Source organism: Eurypyga helias, unplaced genomic scaffold (genome assembly GCF_000690775.1).
Source record: "Eurypyga helias isolate BGI_N326 unplaced genomic scaffold, ASM69077v1 scaffold3914, whole genome shotgun sequence".
In the NCBI taxonomy this organism is placed as follows: Eukaryota; Metazoa; Chordata; class Aves; order Eurypygiformes; family Eurypygidae; genus Eurypyga; species Eurypyga helias.
In genome coordinates, this window is record NW_010248048.1 from 49,565 (window position 1) to 72,468 (window position 22,904).

Here is a 22,904-nt window from a genome sequence, read left to right on the forward strand (position 1 = left end):
GTTCCCCAAAGCCCCATCCAGCCTGGCCTTGAAGACAGCCAGGGATGGGGCATCCATAACATCTGAGAGAGAAGGCTGTCAGGCAGAGAAGTGTCCGAATGGAAAAGCTGTGCTGTAGGCCAGGAAGCCCCTGGATGCCACCTCAGGGATACTCCTTTCCCCTTTCTCCTGATACTTGGTCTCCTCATCAGGCTTTCAGGGCTACCATATTTTTGGCATTCCAGAGACGAGTCATTCTTTTGGTTTCTCAAACTCTTACCCAACATTTCTGCAATAGCAGAGAAGTTCTGCCCCAGCCCCTGCAGCCCCAAGTGTGTAGTACTTTTCCTGAAACTGTATGCTTCCTATGAATAGGTGCAAACTGCTGGGATCTTTTCAGGCTGGTCATTTGGCCGGGTTTTCACAGAGCTGTCCTGCATGAAATGGTCACTTGTCTCACAAATCCATAGTTCTTGTTTTAAAACACAAGCATGACAACATTTTTTATCAAAGGAAAAAGTAGTTGAAACATCCAGCCTTGCAGAAATCCTCTTTTTCCTCTAATCTCATTCTTGTACCTTAGTGGAGTGTTTTGACTGAGGTTTTCTGGAGAACATTCAAGCCTTGAAAAAGTACAGACCAAAAGGTTAACTTTATAACTTCAGATACTATTGTCAACGTGACATTAACAACCATAAGTGCTGGGCAATTAACTAACAGGCAGTGGAATAAATGGACAAACTGTAACAACCTATCCTGTTGCTTTTGGGATGTTCTATTTTTGTCTGTGCATGTCCAGTTTTTTTCTTCACCTCTCACCTTGCATGTGTATTTCACTTTAAATATGCTGAGTAGATCTATTTTAGTCTAGAAGCTTTCCTACATGCACCAAAAATGCATGTGGAATCAGAGCCGTAGCATGAAAGCAGGGAGATGGTTTTATTTCTCTCTGTTACTTGTTACGTAAAAGTAAGACCCGTGCTGCTGTGGCAGTTTTGTGTGGTGAAAGCTGTGACAGTGGGAACATGTGAGCGTGCCTTAAATCATCATTTGTATATCCCCTGCTGCGGCTAGAGAGGGGACCGGTGTGCTGCCAGAGTAGAGTGCACCATGGCTGGCAACACGTCAGGGACTTTGCTGAGTTGGGATGGGAACATCACCCATTGTGGCAAAGAGCAGCAGTGTGGGCCTGAGATGATGGGGCTGCGGAGGCAGGGAGAAGGGCGTGCTAGGGGCAGATTTTAACTTTCACTTTGGAAATCACTTGTCAGTTTAAGACCACATTCTGCTGGACAGGCCATCTTGGGTGAACATACCTTCATGCTTTTCTGGGTTACTGGCCCATGTTTTCAAGTGAATTTACCACAGTGTAACTGGTCTTTGAGAGAAAAAGTCCCTTTTTCACAGAGGATGGTGGTGTAAACTGCCCCTTCTAGAGAAGCATATGGTAAAATGCCTCATCCTGCCCTGGGAAGGATTGTGATGACTATTGCTTCAGCCTTTGACCTCCTTGTTGAAAGTGAGAATTGAGACTATGAGACTACCTCCAAATGCAAGGAATGGTGTTCAGAGACCAGGCTGGAAAGGTAAACCATGGTGAAAAAATGTAGCTTATTACTCTACCTGCATCCATGTGCTGTTCCAGAAATGGATATCGAGTAACATCCTTAACAGGGTACAAGAACTTTGAAGTAAGTCGTATTTGTCATATTTGTCGCATAAATGCTTGATGATGATTCTTAATGACAAACCCTTGATAACCAAAACTATCCAATGCCCCTAGTCCACATTTGGCGGATTACATAATTGATCAATTTTATGGTCATATAAAAAATGTCTTAAAATTTAAGATCTCTTTGGTTTTATAATTGGAAGAAATAAAATACATTTAAAAATTCTATCTTTTTGCAGGCTTTATATTTATGTTAAAATATATGCCTTTCAATCCTTAATTAACAAAATAAAATAATGCAGATTGTTGCTATTAGCCTAATGGTAATGAACCCAAAAATCCATTTTATGGTGTATCATGCAGACGCATGAGAATATTTGACAAAGTCAGGGCAAAATCTCAGTATTTTAAGCTGATCTGGGGCTGAAGTACTGCCCCCTGCTTATGAACATCATTTTAGCAATGGATTTTTGCTTTAAACTCTCTGCTAGGTGGCTAAACCTTCCGTTATCACTGGTTTACGTACAGGGCTTGAGTATGCAGCATGGAGAAGTCAGGGCTGGGGAACCACTGAAACCCGAATGCCTTCTGAATGCCTTTTCCAGGCTACATGTTAACTCACATTTTGATGTTATCTGATAATAATGTGAAAAAAGTCAAATGGCCACAGGCCGTATGAAATGAAGTCACAGGCCGTGCATTCCCCAGCTGTGGTGCAAAGGAAATGACTGATAAAAATATTTTTTCTAGCTGACCTCCGGCTTACCTTTGTCTGCCAAAGAATTTCCGGCTAATTCCCCTCTAAAGCTTTCTTGCAGCTACAGCCTATTCCTAGAGTCCTATATGTCAGAAAATACAGATCCCATCTGAGCCTGTTTATTGATTCACTTTAGATAAAGCATTAATGAAATCTTTGCTCTAGGTATGCAGATAGTGTTCCTTAAAAGAAAGTAAATTGCTGTATTCCTACGTAGGTATAGAGCAGCACTCAGCATTTGAATGGCTTATTATCAGAGAAATTTTGTCCTGTACAACTGCACAGAGGTACCTGGGGATAGATTTGTGAGTGGCTGTGGAGCGCTCACTCTTGCAACAAGTATTTGGATACTGAGCAGTCCCATGGCATTCAGAAACCTGAGTCTGCTTCTTAGGCTTAATGTGTGTGAGGAGTCTGACCGCTGTGAAATAGATTGAGAAAGCTGGAAAGCTGAATGAGATGGTTTATGTACTAAGACATAGATAAACTATAAAGAACAACAGGACCTAAGAAGCATCCTTTTGTGAGATTATGAACCCAATACTTGGCTGAAGGTCTTAATTGGATTAGGAGTCATGTTCGCTTTCGTCTTTCTCATTGTTTTACAATTAAGAATAATAGTGGTGCTGCCCCGCTCTTGCTGTCCTTTGTTCAACATGGAAGACTGAGGTTCCAAGCAGGACAAGAACACCCATGCCTTTTTATATACAGCATCACTGCTTTCGTGTGTCAGCCTATTGCTCTGGCCAACTAGACAAGGCATAAAATCAATTCCTTCTTTGGCCCGAGATGAAGGGAAGACTGCTCTCACTGTAGGCTGATCCCCTGTTTTGCTGGAGGCTATCTCCAGCCCCAAGAATCATAGAATGGTTTGGGTTGGAAGGGACCTTAAAGACCATCTAGTTCCAACCCCCCTGCCATGGGCAGGGACACCTTCCACTAGACCAGGTTGCTCAAAGCCTCATCCAGCCTGGCCTTGAACACTTCCAGGGATGGGGCATCCACAGCTTCTCTGGGCAACCTCTGGGCACCCTCTCCGGGAAGAATTTTTTCCTGATGTCTAATCTAAACCTCCCCACTTTCAATTTAAACCCGTTACCCCTTGTCCTGTCATTACAGGCCCTTGTAAAAAGACACCCCACCAGCTTTCTTGTAGGCCCAGAAGCTGTGCCACTGTGCAGAAGAGCACAAAGTTCATTGAGCCAAAAAACAAGAGCAGCAAGTCTGGGTACTCTATTGATAAACCACTCATCTGAGGTGGGACCAGCTGCATTCTGGCACTGCTTCTCAAAAAGGAAGAGCATTTCTCTGTGTTTTGCTTTGTTCTCAATGTTGTACTCCATTATTACCCCAAATTAGCCACTCTTCTGGCAGATAGGAGGTGTATTTTTACTCTTCCAAGGTAATGAAGGAACTAACTCTCCAAAGTTTTGCAGATAGTGCACAAAGAGTTCAAAGCTGAAATGCTTGAGTCATGCCCATTGTCTGAAGGAAGGTAGAAGTTGTTTACGTTCAGAACAGGATCCTGGGAGGTGTGGATCCCACAGCCTCTTCCCACAGCTCCACAGGTCTGAAGGGGAGTGGAATTTCAGGGGCTCCTTTCTTTTGTGTGCTTTCTACTGGGTAGGTTACTCAAGTCTTTGTGCCTGCTGACTTACACACTGGCAGGATGCAATCTAGTCATAAGCAGCATGTAAGCACGGAATTTTTTCGTGAATCTCATTAGTTTTTGAATGCTTGATTTAGGTAACTGAAGTGGGAAAAATATTGGACTTTTTCCCTTATGAATATAGCCCTTACAAATGATTTAAATACAGGCTAATGGGAGCTGCAAATGCCTTGTGTCCCTCTGCCAGAGTGAAATTTACCTGAAATTAAAGGACACACAGAAGTCCGTTTCCTTAGTTTATTAGTACAAACAATGCATACACAAGACTGTATATTGTTTGAAGACTGCAATAGATTTCTAATTTAACAACTCTGTAACAAAATTTAACTAAATTTGACATTTATGAAAATATAAATCTCTGATTGGGTAGGTTTTCCCAACAATACAAAGTTTACATAAAAACATTCAATATGATCTATTAGTTGCAAACAAGTTAGGAAAAATCATTCAAGTCACTTAATATACTATATTGGCTTGTACATTGAACATTCACACACTACATTAAGTTCTAGCTTAGCATTCATTTCTTGGAAATTTGTGGCATGAAGTTCTGATTTTAAAAATAAAATTGTTTCATTTAAATAATTTGAAAAAATTTCCACAGGTGTGCCACCTTTAAGATATGTAAGGAGGGAAAAATCTTATCCTTTCAGAAGTTGTCCATTATTTTTTTTCCACTTGGGCAAAATGTATTTTTTTCTTTAGGCATGCCATTATTTCACAATTTCTGCCTTGAAACTTGTTAAACTGTATAAAAGGCTCAGAACAGTTCTAAAGCAGAAAGTGAAGCTTGTAAGTATGTGGAAGTAAGAAAACCCACTACAAATTGAACCAGGAAAGAACCTTTGGACAGCCTTTACATTTAGTGGGGTATTTCAGCACATATACAAGCAGTCCCAGAGTGTTTGGTCATCTGATCGGTATTTATCATGGGAAAGAACAGAAATGATAGTAAGGCAAATGTTAGCATGATTAATACATGGCATGTCTGAAAACTCTCTATTAAGATTACTTTGGGGACATAGGAGATACTTTAGACTTCCTTACAAGAAAATGGACAGAAACCTTTAAACATAAAGAAATTAATGTGTTTAACTGTTCATCTGTAACACCCTTTCCCTTTGAAAAAGTTTTCATGACGACGTGTACTAATACACACTATGAAGACCAAAAAATTCTCCAAACCAAAAATAAAACCCCAAACCCTATACTCCTTTTATGACCTAGGTTTTTATCATTTTTATCACAATACAGAAATCTGAAATCCCTGCATGCAATTAAAAAAAAAAAAAATCTTTCAGTCTATTCACTGAAGTGAACAAATGCGTATCACCTCACAGGCTGACATGTTTGCAGCTGACTGGAACCTACTCCTTTCAACACAAAGGTTAACCCCAATTAAAAAAAAAAAAAAAAGTAGGTATTTTTAAAAATGATGATGGAATGTATCAAGTGTTCCAGGTTGGCAGGTGACATCTTGTCATTGCACCATCAAGCAGAAAAACACATTTTTGCAAGTGGGTATAAAGTTGGCTGTTAGCTATAGACCCATCTAGGCGACTTGGTATATAAAATAGTGGTCTGCCTCTTCTCACCGATCATGTGGAGCTTTAGTTCTAATTAAAACAGTTTGTCAATCCCAGATAAGATCACCTAACTTCTGTAATAGCGTAACAATTTTGATAGTATTGCTAGAAATTTTTAATCAAGGCCCTGGTGAAATCCTGGACTGAACCTTGTATTCCGAAATTTAAAAAAAACCCTGCAGCCCATTTGCTTTATGTTTGATTTTTTTTTTGTGTTGTTTACCTAAATGTAAGAATATCTGTTGAGGAGGAAACAGCCGGTCTGCCCTCTGCTGTTTGTTTGTCTTCCAAGAAATGCACTGATTTTTATGTGAATTCAGAAGACAAATCTACGCATGTATACTATTATTCAGATAAGACAGTCCAGACGGTTACTCAGTTGTCAGCAGCAAAACCGTGTCCTCTGCAATCTATGGCTGAGCACACTTTCTCATAGCAGTAGTTGTGTTTTTTGGTTGGTGTTGCTTCACTCACCTCAGGCTCTGTAACTGTAATGGGGCTATCCCTTGCAAATACTTCCGTTGATTCCCTCCAAATACAGTCTGCAGTCACTTTGAAGCTATAATTGTGACATTTTGGCCTAATCACTTGTGTTGTGTTGTTGAAAATCTGACGGCTGTTTGAAGTAGCAATTTTGATTTTCAGTGCAGCGTCGACTCGATCCACTACAGTGTACGTACCTATACTTCCGTCATCAAATCCAATAATAATATTTAAATGTCTCTGTGACAGTGCAAGAAAAGTGGGAGTTTTATAAAGAGAACAGGCACCGATGTTTTTACCATCTGCTAGCCTCATTACTATTAAAGTAGAGACTGCACCATTGTCATCATCTTCTTCACCACGAAAACAGATGTACACAAGGTAGCGGCCATCCCGAGACAGCCTCTGCCGCCAGATGACGCCTGGAGCGTGAACCACACGAAGTTTTCCACTGTATAAATCAAGCACATTGATGTTCTCATCACCACGGGTTATAATTCCCAGCTTCCCATTTGGGGATATTTCAAAGTCTTCCAAATTTTTTAAGAAATTGGTAGGCAATTGTACACGTCTGCAGATGACTTCCTCTGTTAGGCTCCAGATGTTCACAGTTTCAGTAGATGTTACAAATACTATAATATCTGGGCAGTCTGGTATCAGTTTAATATCCACAATGCTTGCACCATCATCACAGCAAAACTTCTTAGTTATACTGCCTGTCCAGAGACTCACTGCCAACACTTTATTCTTCGCCATTCCGACTACGAAAGTATTTGCAGTTGTTATAAATGCATTCTGTAAGGCAACTAAAATATTGCAAACCCTATGTCCTGTAGCCAGTCGCCAAACTCTGGATGCATTTTGCTCGCAGAGAGAGACTACAAATTGATCATTATGAGTAATCATTAGCTCTGAGATTTTTTGCCCATTAATGCGAAAGATATTTTCGCCACTAACCGTGTGCCATACGTACTGGCTGCATTTATCATCTGATGTAACCATTATCTCTCCAGAAGAGGTCAGCACACAGTTTTCAACTATGCCTTCGTGCTTGAACACAGCTTCAATAAATCCAGTGCTGAAGTTCCACTTATGGACAGAATCTGATCCATCCAATGTGTATATTAATTCACCTCTGGCTGGCAACACCAGTCTCTGGATAGGCTTGCCAGATTTGTCAATATTGGACATAGCAGTTATGATGTCTATATCCCAAATAGAAAGGACACCACTGGTGGATAAGGATAGCAGCATGTTATGATGATTTGATTTAATTAGCCTGACTATAGTTCCTGAGATTTCCTGTAAGCTTGCCATGCACTGTCCCGTATCTCTTCTCCAAACAAAAATGGCTGAGGTATTTTCCATTGAAGCAATTATACAGTTGCCATTTTTGGACAACACAGCAGATATAAAGCGCTCATTGTGTTTAGCTCTAAACTTTTCAGCCACCTTCCACACATGAGTGTCAAGAAGTTCAATGCTGAGAGCCTTACAAATTAAAATTGCACTTTGGTCTTCAGAAAGCTCTATGCTGACAACTTCACTGTCTTCTCTCCTACAATCGAAGTCATCCGTAAGCTGGGGATTCGCGATTTCCTCTGTACTCCAAACAGAGAGGCTACCCTCGCTGTCCACCATCACCATTTCCTGGGCTGTGTCCAGAATGAGAAGGAATTTCACAAATCCACCAGAAAATTCAGAGGTCACTGTGGCCAGCTTCTCTCCGCTGCCCAAGTGAAAAATGGTTGCGGTGTTCAAATACTGCCCACAGAATGCATAAACTCCGTCTGGAGAACACTGCACGCACGTCACTTCGTACCAGCAGTGGAAGTGATAGAGAGGCCAACCGTAAAGCAGATCTATCACAGTAACGTCTTTGCTGGCCTCCAGCCAAGCAAGTGCATGGTTGACTGATAGCGTAAATCCATTGATGAAACTGGAGCCTCCCCCAATTCCACAATGTTTTGACCCTTTAATTTCTACCTCAGACAGAAGACAGGAATTTATGTTATCATAAATCAAAAGAGTATTTTTTGTTGTAGCCACTACAAGATACTTTTCATCACTGGTCAGCTTCATCCCTAAGATAACAGATGGAGCTGTTGTAATCTGCCGTAGTAACTGGCGGGTCTCTACATCCCAAGTGCTGATGGAGCCGTTTTCTAAAGCAGCGATAATTGTGCTGGGATTAAAAGTAGGCAGAATCTCAGTGACGTGCATGCAGCTGGATGATAGTGGCAGGCGCTCGGGGCTGTAAGTCACATCCATGGAGGAATGCAAAGGGACAATAGAGCAGTATTTGGGTCCGTCCTTGTCACACTCTAACAGGAGATGTCTGAGTTTGGGCAGTGAACTTACAACTGGGAGAAGCCTCTGCTGCAATTCAGCAGAGAGTGAACCTGGATATTTTGCTACTTTGAACTTTATACTGCGGAGGGTACTGGCCAGAAATTTCAGTTCCTTTTCTTGCGAGTAGGTGTAAGCCAGTTCTATGTCAGAAAGTACTTTATCAAACTGCCCTATTCTAATCATGGTGTACAGCCAGCTGAAGTTCATAATGACTCCGTACAGTAGATCATCTGTTTTTCCACATCTTGTCAAGTGATGAATAAGCTCTGTCATTTTTCTGTGATTGATAAAAAAGATATCAGGCTCTAATGGATTACACTGAAAGACCCATGGCTGATCAGGTGCCTGCCTGTCAAAAGCAGCCTGATCCGTGCTGTGCTTTTCCTCCTCACTCAGGCCTCTACTGTCATGGTCAGGACAACCATTCAAATATTGGTCATTGCTGTAAAAAGGTTTTCTTCGGCCACCTGACCAGACACCAAGGAAATACTCTGCCATGACTCTGTGCATTTCATGCAAATCTTCTTCATTGTGCAGGTACAATTTCTGGGCAATTAGTTGCAAGTGCCTATTTGCCCAAAGAAGCAGCGTTACATTTTTCACCTGTCGCTCTATTAAGTATCCCTGCAAGCCCTCCTTAAGCCTTGCAATGTATATATATGGAATTCTCAGTGGGTTACTTTCTCTGACACTCTCACTCAGTTCGTACATAACGCTGTTGTCAAGGGCTAAAATATCTTCCAGTTCCATTTCACTGAGGCCAGATTTAGACATAGTGATGTAGCCAAGTGCTCTTGACAATAGTCTTGATCCACACTTGTTTTCCAGCGACCAAAACAACTGCTCTATGCTTTCATGAACTGTGACGCAGAGGGAGGACTCATCCACATCTTTGTGAGATCTCCAGTTCCTGACCTCTCTGAAGGTTAAGTTCACAAACATAGGCAGCGTGCATTTGGAGAATGCTTCATTGACGTAGATTTGTTGCCCTGATGTTACTTTTCTCTTAACTCTCAGCAGCTGATGTTTCAGTACTTGGCTGCACATCTTTCTGTCCCTTGCAGTTAATTCAATGTAGTTGTTGTCTTCATGAATAAGGCACCTCAGTTTTTGCAGGATCCCATGCTTGTTTGGCAGTGTTGACAAAATTATCCGTACTGAACGGGGAAGGTGAATGGGAAGCCACCAGAGCTTCCTACCGTCATCACTATCTGTTAGCTGTTCTAGGGCATCGAATATTATCACCAGCGGCCTGTGGAATGAAGACTCATTCAACAGATTGATGAACAAGTCCCGAAGGTCATGAATCTTTTTTGGGTAACTTTGTATGTGACAACGATAGTTGACTGCTAATTGCTCACAAATGCTTTGAAGTATATTCTTCAGATCTGTACTTGTTTCGGTGGATCCCAAAAATCTTAGAACTACCACAGGGTCAGAATCTGGTCCCATCTCTTCTTGCAACCAGGAATAGGCCTAGAATATAGAGCTTAATTTAGTTAATATTTAAATGAGCAACAGAGCTTATAAATAGTGATTGCCTACATATAAATAAACATTTTTAAAAGTCACTAGTTGAATGGAAATGCTTTCACTGGCACAGTTCAAGGCTGGTTTGATTTATGTGCACTGAATGAAATACATATCCTATGTCATCTTTGTTAAGCACAGGTAATATCCCAAAATACTAAGACCCAGATCCACAAAAAGACTTACATTTAAGGGGACATGAGTACAATGTAGTGCATAAATCCCAGGGTGCTCTTAGCAAAATCTGTGTCTCACTTCTGAAAGTCAGTAGGTAGATTCTCTTACTAATAAACTTCCTTAGACACTAAGCAATGTCATCCTTGGCCAGGCAGCCCAGCTTGCCACCTAAACTTGTTTAACATTGATTCCCAGCTGAGTATAAATGTACACCCTGATGGTTTTGGAGGACAGGGATCAGAATACAGATTGTCGTTTACTAGCTGGTTACCTCAATTCCTGGACCACAGAAGTATACTCTTGTCTTTGTGTGCCTGCTACTTTTGCTCTTACTCACTACTGCAAGGGGTAAAAAGTATCTATCTCTTGCTGTTATTTTTGGTTAGCATCCTCCAAGGAAGTGAGGAATGTGGCTTTAATTCCACTGAGGCTAACACGCACAGTTCTCTTAATTGCTAAGTCTTTTCTCCTCACTTTAAGTTATTACAGAATATTTAACAAGTGTAACCAGAGTCTCTAGGTTAATTTATGTACTCAGATCTGAAGTCAGATCTTGAGTTGCAAAACCCAATTTCACATACGCAATGAATGTGAATCTATAGGAAGTCACATTTGGGAAAGATACAGGATTTTAAACATTATTGTTGCCTTCTCCATTTACTTCTGGCTGATACGGCTGTTTGCCAGCCTGCTGTGCTAAATTCTCTGAGCACCCTGTAGGGAACTCAAAGTTGTGGCTCCCAGCTGGAGAATTAGGCTTAGAGATGACAGCTTGGGCTTTTTCTGCATCTGCTCCTGCCTTGCACAAAGTGCTTCACTCATCTCCCTGTAGTACTCAGCTCAATGACTCGAACAGCGTATGTCAGATAAACCGCAAAAATACCTGTACTTACTTATTACAGATAGATCTATAGCAAGTGTATCAGGCTAATTCTGGAATAATTAGTTATTTCTATTACTTAGAAAGACATGTTCTGTTTGTGAATAAGACTAAGAATAGCAAATGATGCTTAGATGGTTCCAGATTCATAGGACCTCAGTGGAACAAGAAGGAAAGAGATTCTTCTAAAATACATGGCGTTAATTCAAAAATATATTGATTCCTATTGGGTTTTTAAGAGTCTGATAAAGTATTCTTGTTTTGGCTAAGCACTTGTTACAGACGTTATTATTGAAAGGTAAGTCTTTTTTCTGAATATATGTACAATCATATGCAGAATATACTTTATTTTTATTTTATATACTGCAGGCTGATACCAGATCTGTTGACAAAAGGAAGAATGAAAACTAAGTTGGCCTTTATGCACTAGTGCTCCTAACACTACCATACTACATGAAGTATTTATTTACCTTCTTTGCCACTTCGGCTAATAAAAGAGTCTTCCCTGTGCATGGTCCTCCGTATATGATAAGAGGGTTAATGTGTCCTATTTTGCTAGGTAGAATGTACTTGTGAACTATGTTTAATGCCTCACATCTGTATTCATAAAAAGTGGAGTATGTTTTACATAGCGATGAGTGTTGAAGAACTTCATCGTACAGCAGGTCTGTCTCGGTGTCAAAATTCTGCTGCACTGTTGCTTGGATTATGTCAATCATGTCTTCATAGAACTGTTTACCAAGTCCTTCGATGTAATGGTTCTCCACTTCTTGGGAGTAGCCCAGTTTCATGTCACAGTGAGTGACGGACGTGTACACTCTCAGATTGGACGATGCAACAATGGTAGGAATGAATTCATCCCTGAGCTTGATGAGTTTCTCATGGGCTTCAGGATCTCGTAGAAACTTTCCGGCTGTATGTACCACATCCATGTATTTTCCCATCTCTGGAATTTTAACGAAACGCTCAATATTGGCAATTTTCCGAATGTAGCAAACACACTTCTTCAGGAAAGCTGGTGTTTGTTTACCCAAAGCAAAATCGAGTTCATCTTCAATAGCTGAGAAAATGAAAAGAGAACACAGTGTCTCTGTTATCTTTCCTTTATAAACTATTCAAGAACAGCCCCCACCCCCACCATGCAGCCTCTTAAATGACTGCATCTGTTTTCTGTGAAAGACAGAAAAAGCACAGAAAAATTGCTGGGTGATCTTGGATGGGTTTTGGTCTCAAACAAGTACAATGAACAACTTTTTTCTCTTCAATGATATGAGAAATGCTGACAGAAATATATTTTCATGTTTGCGGAAAGGCTGATAGAAAAGGTAATAAATGAATATATAGAAATAGTTAATCTGAACTTTACCAGAGGAAAGGTATCTCTTTGCTTGGCTGTGTTTCATTTTTCCTTTCTCATACAGCAATTTCACAGCAGTCTTAAAAATCTTCTTAATTTCTTCTGATATATCTTGCCATTTGTTCTCATTCATAGAGTTTGAAGAAGATTCCATCTTTTAAAAATATCCATAGTTAAACAGTAGCTGTAACGCACGCATCTACAACTTCAGAAAGTAAAAGTCTAATATTCAAGGTGATAACATGGTAACAGAGAAACACTCAAAATAAAGAAATTAGTTCAACTTTTTATCATAATGTATTCAATTTTAGAATGATAAGAGTTAGCTACTTTGAGTATTTCAGCTGATGCAGTATTTTTCAAAAATCAGACCACTAACACTTTTATAGAAAGAGGGTTTTGAATCACAGAATCATAGACTGGTTTGGGTTGGAAGGGACCTTAAAGACCATCTAGTTCCAACCCCCTGCCATGGGCAGGGACACCTTCCACTAGACCAGGTTGCTCAAAGCCACATCCAGCCTGGCCTTGAAGACATCCAGGGAGGGGGCATCCACAGCTTCTCTGGGCAACCTGTTCCAGTGCCTCATCACCCTCTCCAGGAAGAACTTCTTCCTGATATCTAATCTAAACCTCCCCACTTTCAATTTAAACCCATTACCCCTTGTCCTGTCACTACAGGCCCTTGTAAAAAGTCCCCCCCAGCTTCCTTGTAGCCCCTTCAGCTACTGGAAGGTGCAATAAGGTCTCCTTGGAGCCTTCTCTTCTCCAGGCTGAACAAGTCCAACTCTCTCAGCCTGTCCCCATAGCAGAGGGGCTCCAGCCCTTTGTGCATCTTCGTGGCCCTCAGATTTTGAGCACCAAGCCTGAAGTGAAGATGATAAAGCAGCCTAATACTGCCAAAATTGTCACTCCTTTCATGAGAAGTTGTAATAATTTAAATGTGGATCTCAAAACCAAAATGAGGTTCCTGGTACTTGTAATTAAGCACCCCATATTAGCTACCATATTTGAAAAACATGGGATTATAGGTGACATTGCTTTCGCTCATTCATTGCTACAGTAACAGCAATCTTACTTTTATCAGAGAGGGACTCTAATATCAATTCAATAATCCTTTCAGATGGCATCTTGCAGATGCCACGGTGGTATGCCACTGCTGCATTACTTACTGCAGGTGAAGTGTTTAATAGGTCTCCAATTTTCCCAGAAGGTGTAATAAGAAAAATAACAGCTTCCAGGATAAGCTCCCTGGCAACTCGACACATTCGGAGCTGTGTATCTTTTATTACTTTCTGTAAGTTTATGAAATGTAGCTCTATGTTCGCTTTAAGTTACTAAGACCTTTTTACTTCTGTGTATCAGTAGCTTGAGAAAAGGTACAAAGTTTTAATAACAAAAAAGCCAAGCTTTATTCAAAGGGATATTGTGGGCATAAGCTAAACAATGAAAGGTTACAAAACTTGTGCTCTCCCTTGTGTCGATACTTCCGAATTAGCCACCTTATACTGTCTTCAGCTCACTAAAACCCTTTCCGTGTCTTTTTCATGTGTTCAATGTTTTTCGTGCAACAGAAAAAACATTCTGCTACACAGTAAGTATACACAGTATAATGGTTTAATTTCACTTTCTTGTATCATACAACATGCACTCAAAATGGAGTGAATACTCTCTTAAGGACTTCACTTTTTGTACACTGAAATCTGCCCTTGGGTATGCAGGATGTGTAGGAGGGTAGAACTGAGCCCTGCGTAATACAGTTTTTATTGTCATCAGTTACAGATAAATGGCTGTTACAAAAATGATAATTAGCAGTGTTAAAAAATCTTCTGTTAGAATACAGTTAGTATGTTAAAAGTATGAGATCTGACTCAGGACAGCCCCTATTTGACTGTTAAAGGGCTTTCTTGTAAGGGGATAGAAGGGAAAACGTGTATTTTGTTCATTGAAATCTAGCAAAAGCACAACACCAGGGCAGGAGAGCCTGAGCTCCCGCTATTCCAACATGAGGGAAAGGAAGAGAAATCTATCCCACTAGGCCCAACAGGTCATGAATGACTACAGTCCATTTGCTCTGTTACCAGAGAGCGCATCAGCGCAGGAGTTGTGACCCGTCCTGTTCCCTGGTGTTTCGCAGCTGCTCCCTTCACCATGTGTGGGAAAGGAGCATCACGGCACCAGTTGCTCAGGTGTGGACAGGGCTGTGAGAAGCTAATTCAGAGACAGCAGCAAGTGCCTGGCCCCGGGGACTGCCCGCCGCTGCAATTATAGAGAAGAATTTTGGAAGGAGATCACTGTGACTTACTGTATTCTGGCAGTTCTTCAGCATTTCAGATTTTGGTCTGAGGTAATACGCTGGTGGCACTGCATTCTCATCCCTGCAGTACCACTCTTCTAAAATCCTTGTCTCTAGCTTGGCCTCTACAGCAGCATCCAGGATCATTTCAAATTCTGCTGACTCAACTTCCCCCGGTATTCGGATGTTCCCATACTTCTCTCCCAACAGGCCCTGTGTATTTGCAAGAAAGTAGGGATTAAATTTTTCGTTTTAGATATGCAAAAACCATCCTCAGGATCTGAATTTTGTAAAAATCGATGTGGTAATAGTTTAATGAATTTGAAATTACTAGAAGGGAAACAGATACAGTGTAAGATGAATTACTGTTGAGGGTACTGTACTGAGCTGCATCCTCCAATGATGACTTAGTAAAATTTCTAGTAGATGAATTGTCTTTCTTAATATTAACTAGTAATAAAAAATACAAAGGCATTCAAAAGAAGACATTAAAAAATACCCAACATACTTTCTAAGCACAGTATTGACTTGTGTATTATTACCATTAGTCACAGGCTGGCATTAATGTCACATACAGAGGCAAATGTGGAAAGCCTTTTCTCTGGACTTAGGACAAGGATGCATCTCTGGATTCTTTACCACTTGGCTATATTCTTAGTTTCTACAGTAATGGAACAGGAGATTTTACGTTCTGTTTGATGAAAATTCACATGATTTTATTTATAGTTCATACTGGTATTATTAAAAATGTGGCTTATACCAGCAATACCAAGGATCAGCGTTAAAGAGTCACAGAGTGGAAAGGGTTGGAAGGGACCTCTAGGGATCATCTGCCAACCCCCCTGGCAGAGCAGGATCACCTACAGTAGATCACACAGGAATGAACCACAAGCTGTTTAGCTGTCTCATATTCCCTTGTTGCAAAAATGTTCAATGTCTTTGTGCCGGTAGCTGTCCAATGAATGAACAGTGGGGCAAGGGAAAACAGTTTTGATCAAATACCAAATAGAAATTTTAGTATTTAAATCCATCTATTTGGTATACAGGCAAAGGTTTGTGGAAGTCAGTTTTCAAACTGTGGCACAGGAGATTTTTCACCTTCAAAACTGAGGATTAAAATACTGGTTGCAATGCTCTGAATACATTTTTTCAATTTATATGCATAGTTTGCTTTCCATAAATATTAAAAAAAAAAAAAAAAGAGGATTGGGAAAAACTAGAAGGTCCAGTTGCAGGACATCCCTGCATTCTTTTGACAAAATTTTTCAAATTTGTACTTATCAGCTTAATGCTGGATTCAAATCTTGGTCCTCAGAAGTCAGTGAGACCTCTCACTTCATTTAAAGCATGATTTTTTATTTCTTTCTTCATTTAAATGTATTCAGTAAAGATTTTGAGTTAATGAGGAGTACTTAATGTGGAGAGGAACCAACAGTATCAGCATCTTGATTTGAATCAGAAAGATCTCTTAGTAAAGTAATGCCAATGCAAATACAGTAGTACCATAAAAATGTAAATGATCTTATTTGTTAATAATAAAAATATGAATATTCATTATTTTTAAAGCACTCGTCATAATGAGAAGCTGTTTTAAACTTTTCCAGCTGTAACTAAACCCTGTTTATCAATAACTGATAATGATGAAGTCTGCTTCACTGATTATAAAAGTGTGAGGGTGCGGACCCCTTTTCTGAATCCAGCTGTGTTGGCAGAGGCTCATCATGCTAGAAGCTGTGGCCTCAGAGCAGAGATGTCGGAGCAGTGCATGCGAACACTTCCTAACCTCTTTCCGGCAAAACCACCTCGGTTAGCTCAGACCACAGCTCACGCCGTGTAAACTAACCTGGCTGGTTTCTGCCTGAAGCAGATTAGGAAGAGCTCACGTGAACTGTGGTGCTGGCTCTGATGGTGAGCGGTTGGCATCCTCCAACGGAGGAGCAGTGACAAAGAGCTGGTGGACATGAACAAGTCAATGTCTGTCCACTGCTTAGGAGACATGAAGGAAAGTAGGAATTGTGATAGTTCATACAGTTCAGGTTTCCACCTCTGACAAGTCCCAGCACCCAAGTCCTTCAAGAAGCTGCTTCAATAGAGAGGCACTGGGGAAAGATGGGTTTGTCCATTTGTATCCCACAGTAGCTACATCCAGGGTGCACATCAAGAAGTCAGGAGAAAGGAACAAATGAATTAAATAATAATCATTATAATGAAAGGATCCAGTATTTTTATTATGTGAATTTATTTTTTCTATTTGATCACTCTAAATAGTAGATCCCCTCAGACAGCATTATGTTGCTTCATGTAATGAGATAACTGGGGAAAATGTCTAAGTTTTTCCTGTTCTGATCTATTCATAGAGCTCTATAATTTTGGAATCCTGAAGCTGCAGAGGTTAAACAAAATATAATATTATTTTCCTTCTTTATTCAAGTGAGGTTAATAACTCATATCATGCTGAACTGCAAGCCTTTGCACATTCAGAATGACGTAGAAATCTCATAAATTTCTCTCAGAGGAGCTTTGCTATGCAAATTTTTCAATTACCTTGTATAGCAATTATTGCTTGAAATTCATTAATCTACACTTTTTCTGAATTTAAGTCCAGTGGATTCAATAGACAGTTGCCCAAGCAAAGATCAATAGCTGGAACCTTCATTAACTATACTAAAATGTCAGCATTGAAATGTCTGGTTTTAATGTACTGCATTTAATCAACTAAATTTGTTTTGGAATTATTCTGTGTACTTTTCTGCTTCTCTGGTACAGTTTGTGCTGTTCTCTCTCCACTATTATAGGTGAATACACTGTTATGGGTAAATAACAAAAGGCAGTATTTTAAAATGAAAAGATAGATTCTACACACACACACACCCCCACACCCCCCCCATATCTTATCTGTCATTGCAACAGACATTATGTAAATAATCCAGAATTGGGGATCATCTTCCTGGCTACTAGAGCAAAACACAATAAAAAGGAACTTTGATGTGACCAGAATATTAGAATCACTGTGGATGACTGTATCATGAGCTTTGAAATAAAATGGAGGCCTACTCAAATACTATTTGAAGCCTTCACAAGTTTTAAATCAAATGTTAAACAGCAGAGGACATACATTTATCATGGTGTTCCTTGGTGCTATAGGTGGCATAGCTAATATTTTGCTAGAAGTCTAGCGTTAGCTGAGGGAAAAACAGACAAAGAAAAGGAATCACACAGACAAATGTGTGTCCTCCATTTGGGATGATGGCAGGGAGTGTCCATAAAGCTTATTTAACAACAAAACGAGGTTTGTATACTTTTGCTTTGAGGTATTCCTCCTCGTCTCATCTAGTTGTGATTTACAGAAAAGTCTTAAGGTTAATCTTAAACGATGACACATGCATAGTGCTAGGAAAAAAGATGAGGAAGTGTGGAGGAAAGAGAAGTCTGAGCAAATATACGTTGCACTGCAAGATGAAAACTGAGTCCAGCTTGTTATCGCTGACAGCTAAGTGTTTAGGAGAGCTTGAAACTATCAGCTGTACCAAGAAAGGAACACAGCAGTTGAGCATCATGCAAGGGTCTAAATGTGCTAAAACACTTATGTTTAGAACTTAAAAAGTGGACCATGGCAAAAAGGCAGTGGCAGAGGCCATGCCTGCACCCACTGCCACGCATTTTTTCCCTGAGAACTGCTCAGGGAACAGCAGGCAGCGCGGTGCTGACCAGCCTTCTGTATCTGAGCCCACGGCACACTGGACAACCACTGTAGGGATCGCGGTAGACATCCTTCCTACGAGCTGCGTGAGTTGGCCAGGCTGACAGCACACCTCTGAGACCTGGCTGTGTTTAACTCGGGAATACTGCTCCACGTGAGCGGTGTGAGCAAAAACTCCATGTCTTAGCCAAAACGTAGGCATTTCTACAATTAAAGCAAAGGCAGCTGAACAGAGATTCTGACACCTGTGGCAGCTGCTTGGTAAATACCTGCATTTAGACAGGCAGTTAAATGACTCAGTGTCTTTGATGTTCTAATACAACAGAACTGACAAGAAAACTAAGAGAAATAGTATTAGGAACAGGATAGGGAATAAAAAGAATAGCACTGGAATGAAGAAGGGAATTGATTACACAAGCAGAACCAACAAACTGTAAATACTGTGCAGGTCTGTCATGTAGAGAGGGCAATCCCAAGCACTGCACTGCCGCTGTGTTCCTCCTAGTACCCCAGAAGAAGTTAGCTGAGGTTCTGGTATTAGTACCTCACTGTGTAGCCATTTGAAAAATATAAAGCTAAAATATTTTATGAGGTAGAAGACTCTTCGTGGAGTCATTCCTGTGCTTTTCAGTAGCGCCAGACTAGCCTCACTCTACAGCCCAGCTTGACTGGCCATTTAACTGAGGTATTGAAACATGACTTCTTTTCATTTTTCTGGAGAGGACAAAAGTAACTGTCACTTTTTTTCTAAAGGACTGTGATAGCACGCCCCAGGGCTGGAAGTAAAAGGGGTGCTGAGAAAGTGCAGCCTTTTTCTACTGAGAGATGGAATGCTAGGTTACCTGACATGAACGCACCAGGTTCTTCACCTCAACATACCTTCCTCTTGATTCATGGCATGTTTTCCATTAACAGGGGGCAGTAGTAAAAACTACAGAAGACTAAGGACTATAAACAGTCTGTATGTGTTTGCTGGCATAAACTACTTGTTTGTAAGGCTGCACGGGAGCCCTGGGATAGGTGCATTTGCACGCATAGGCTGCAAAAACTGCATCTTCCCATGTTTAGACACAGGTGATGCTTGGAAGTACCTCCTTCTGGCTGGCACCAGGGAACAGCCAGCTCCCCACCACTCTTCTGGTGTCGCTGTGGTTAAATTTATATCTGGCTATGTAAGCGTAATCTATCAGGGTACCACAAAACCACTCGAGCCTTTACAGGGCTAAATGAGAAGCTCTGAATAGCACTTTTCCTCCAGGGGTTTCAGTGTCTGGACTGCATCCATGCCAGAGGCTTGCAGCAGCCTCTGGAAATATATGTCCCTCTCTTCACATTCCCTACGCATCCAAGTGAATGCAACTGTCTTCATAGAAAAATGAAGAAAAATAAAGCAACAGAATTGAAAGAAAATATATCTCACAGTCTTCAATGAATATCACAGTATTCTACAGTAATAACCTAAAACTTCAATTTATGATGACAACATTGCAGCATTTGGATGATTATTATAGGACATAATTTTTAAAGGGAACAGTAATGTTTACACTATGCTCAGTACCAAGAGACAGTTTTAGATGCAGACCGGTGAATCAAAATCTCCCACCCGATGAATCATTTTCCTTTAATAGTAAAACAACATATCAAAGATTCATTAGATTGAAAGTGATTGAACTGTTTAAAACTCCCAGGGTGGCAAATGTATATAAACCCCTCAGCAACCATTTGTATCTAACAAAACTTCATAGAATTAACACAGAGCAACCTCAGCAGTAGTCCTGTTAGCCTGAGCCTGAAGTTACTATTAAATTAAGACTTAAATATTACTGTTTAGATCCGACTAAAATGAGGAACGTATTTGGGTATGATGGATTCATAGTGCATAGTTCAGACGTCATCACTAAAATGTTCATGCACTCTAATACCATACCTTATGCTAATACAGACGACTAAAACGAGGAAAGTAACCAGATTTGGGTATGATGGATTCATAGTGCATAGTTCAGACGTCATCACTAAAATGTTCATGAACTCTAATACCATACCTTATGCTAATACAGAGTTGAAATTTTAGATATATTTATTTCCAATTAAGACATTTAGTGGTAATTTTTGTAAAAATAAGCTGTCAGATAACAGCAAGTTATATTCGTTACTGATTGGTTTCATTATTTTGTTTTAAATATGTTAACAAACCATACTGCAAACTAAGTAATTTGAAAACTCAGACCTGTAATGTTTTCTGAAGTGTTTTCAGATACTTGTCAAGTTAACAGCAACATTTTTTTGCTCTTTTTGCCAACACAGAAAGCTTCAGATTAATTGAAAATATAGTTTTGTAGCTGATGAATGATCTGTGGTCTTTTGCTGGGCTTCATGGGGTCAGTCCTACCACTTCTACCTCTTGGTCTTTGTGAAGTTCCACATGTGACACTGAAGCACATACACATGCCCTCTCTGCATCTTCTCAGAGTAGTTCTGGATCGCCAGCTTTCTTAAGAATAAGCATTCAAGAAACCATGTTTGAAGGAATTAAATCTAGCCACAATTAATTGTTTCAACCTAAGATACCTCTGTGTGTTCAGACCTAGCACGTCTTAAACAGTTTGGTTTTGCAAGATCCATGAGGGATTAGGAATTATATTGTCCCCATTTGACATAGGAATTTGGTGCAGGAGCTAAGCCTGGGCAGGGATTCAGAGCTGTGGCAGGTATGCAGGGGTTGGCTATGACTGGGCAGTGGAAGTTGGTGTTCTTAATTCTCAGGGCTGTCCTTCTTACAGAAACTGCTCGCTACTAAAGGAGGAAAGCCTTGCCCACTCATGAATTAGGTCCCGAGTGACTCACATTTCAGCCTGCTATAGTAATGTAAGCTTAAACTGAGATCCCTTATTCAAAGTAGAACAGCTCCATTAGGAGAGAGTATCCCACTTTACTAAAGATGCCGTGAATGCCCCATGCTCCGGGCTGAAAATGGCCTGCAGGCACCCAGCATCAGCACTCAGGTGCCACTGAGATGCACCAAGCAGTTCTTCAGCAGCTGCTTGACTTGTAGGGACTTAAGTGCTGTGAAATGCCTTGGGATGTTATGCTGTTCATCTCTTGTCAGGGGTTGGGAAACGCTGCTCCCGCTGATGACCCGGAGGTGGTGTTCTACCATCCCCAGGGGAACTGCAGACTGCAGTCCGGTAGAAACGTGTGCCATGCCTCCCCAGGAGGCTTTGGGCAGACAACCGGTGAGGAGCAGGCTGTAGCTCCTGGGCCATGATCTAGAGGAATGTGGGTAATGAGGGAGCTCACCCATGAAGCAAGAGGCCTGTTTCAGAATCTGTCCTGAACTGGAAGAAGGACAAATCTGTGGTCACCAGGTATGTACTCTACTCATCAGGTTTCTGGGCGTCAGTGGTGGGGTAACAGTAGCGTGTCCAAGCTCTCGCTAGCGCCCCTTCCTCTCTGTATTTGAAATTGCATGGCTTTGTACAAGTAACTGAATATTAACTGTAGCAGGAACATGAAACTAACCTTTCCACAGTTTGCATGAGTGCCCTAATCAAGGGTTACAAAGTCAGTCCCCTGGATCCCTGTCCCTGCTGTGGTCACTTGCTCTTTACTGCTGTCTGTGAATCCTGGGGTTAGAGATCTAACTCGATGCTTCCTCAGCCTGTGCTTCTAGGCTTCCTTTTGTAGTGAAATCCGTCTTTTGAAATAAAAACTTTCTTCCTCTTTAAAGCCATACATTAGCCAAATAGCCATTTTGCTCAGAAATGTGTTTTTTGCGCTACAGCCTACTATGATGTTAATTTATCTGTTGGCTGATAAAAAGTATGTTACTCAGTATAGATCAGACTGGTCTAGAGAAAAAAGACATAAAGAAAAAATACAAGTAAAGACAGACATTTCGATTTAACACCAGTTTTAAAAGACCTCAGGTTTCTTTAAAGTATTTTGTCTAAAAGCATACTTATTATAAACAGTTGCTAATACCCATCGATTTTGTTCAATTGCTATATATTTATGTACTAATTAAAGACAAATATCAGTTCAGCATACCTAAAAGAAATGCTCCATTGTTTTCAAACCTTACTTTTCATATCTATACTGGCTACATTCTATGTCCCATCTTTCATATTGAACTGGGACTGGGAGGTGGTAAGACAGTGCATTTATATGTGCAAACCTGCCTAGGTGGCACATTCAAGTCAGGGAAGGCACACAGAATTTGTAACATGGCGGTGTTTTTATTTACCCTCCTGATGTGCAGAAATGTGGGCTTAACTGGCATAAGCAAATATACAGGTAGATCATGTCTTGAAAATCTGGAACAAATGGTCAGGATCTCAATTTTTTAGGGCTTTTTATTTAACATCCCACTGAAATAAATTTATTACTACTATAGGTCCTTCTGGTTTGCTGCCAGCATACTGTAACTATTTTAACAGTATCCTATAGAAATTACTTATCAAATATAA

The 22,904-nt window shown here is 40.5% G+C and overlaps 1 protein-coding gene across 1 annotated transcript in view; it reads right to left on the reverse strand.

The window, feature by feature from the left end:
- Nucleotides 1-5,744: 5,744 nt before the first annotated feature.
- Nucleotides 5,745-22,904, reverse strand: part of NWD2 (NACHT and WD repeat domain containing 2) — a gene marked incomplete at its 5' end in the record, with an annotated part of 31,778 nt that continues 14,618 nt past the window's right edge. Inside the window, 4 exons of the mRNA XM_010150920.1 lie at nt 5,745-9,974; nt 11,556-12,145; nt 12,452-12,596; nt 14,748-14,951. Of these exons, the coding sequence (XP_010149222.1) occupies nt 6,039-9,974; nt 11,556-12,145; nt 12,452-12,596; nt 14,748-14,951 (4,875 nt within the window). The remainder of the gene's footprint in view (nt 9,975-11,555; nt 12,146-12,451; nt 12,597-14,747; nt 14,952-22,904) is intronic.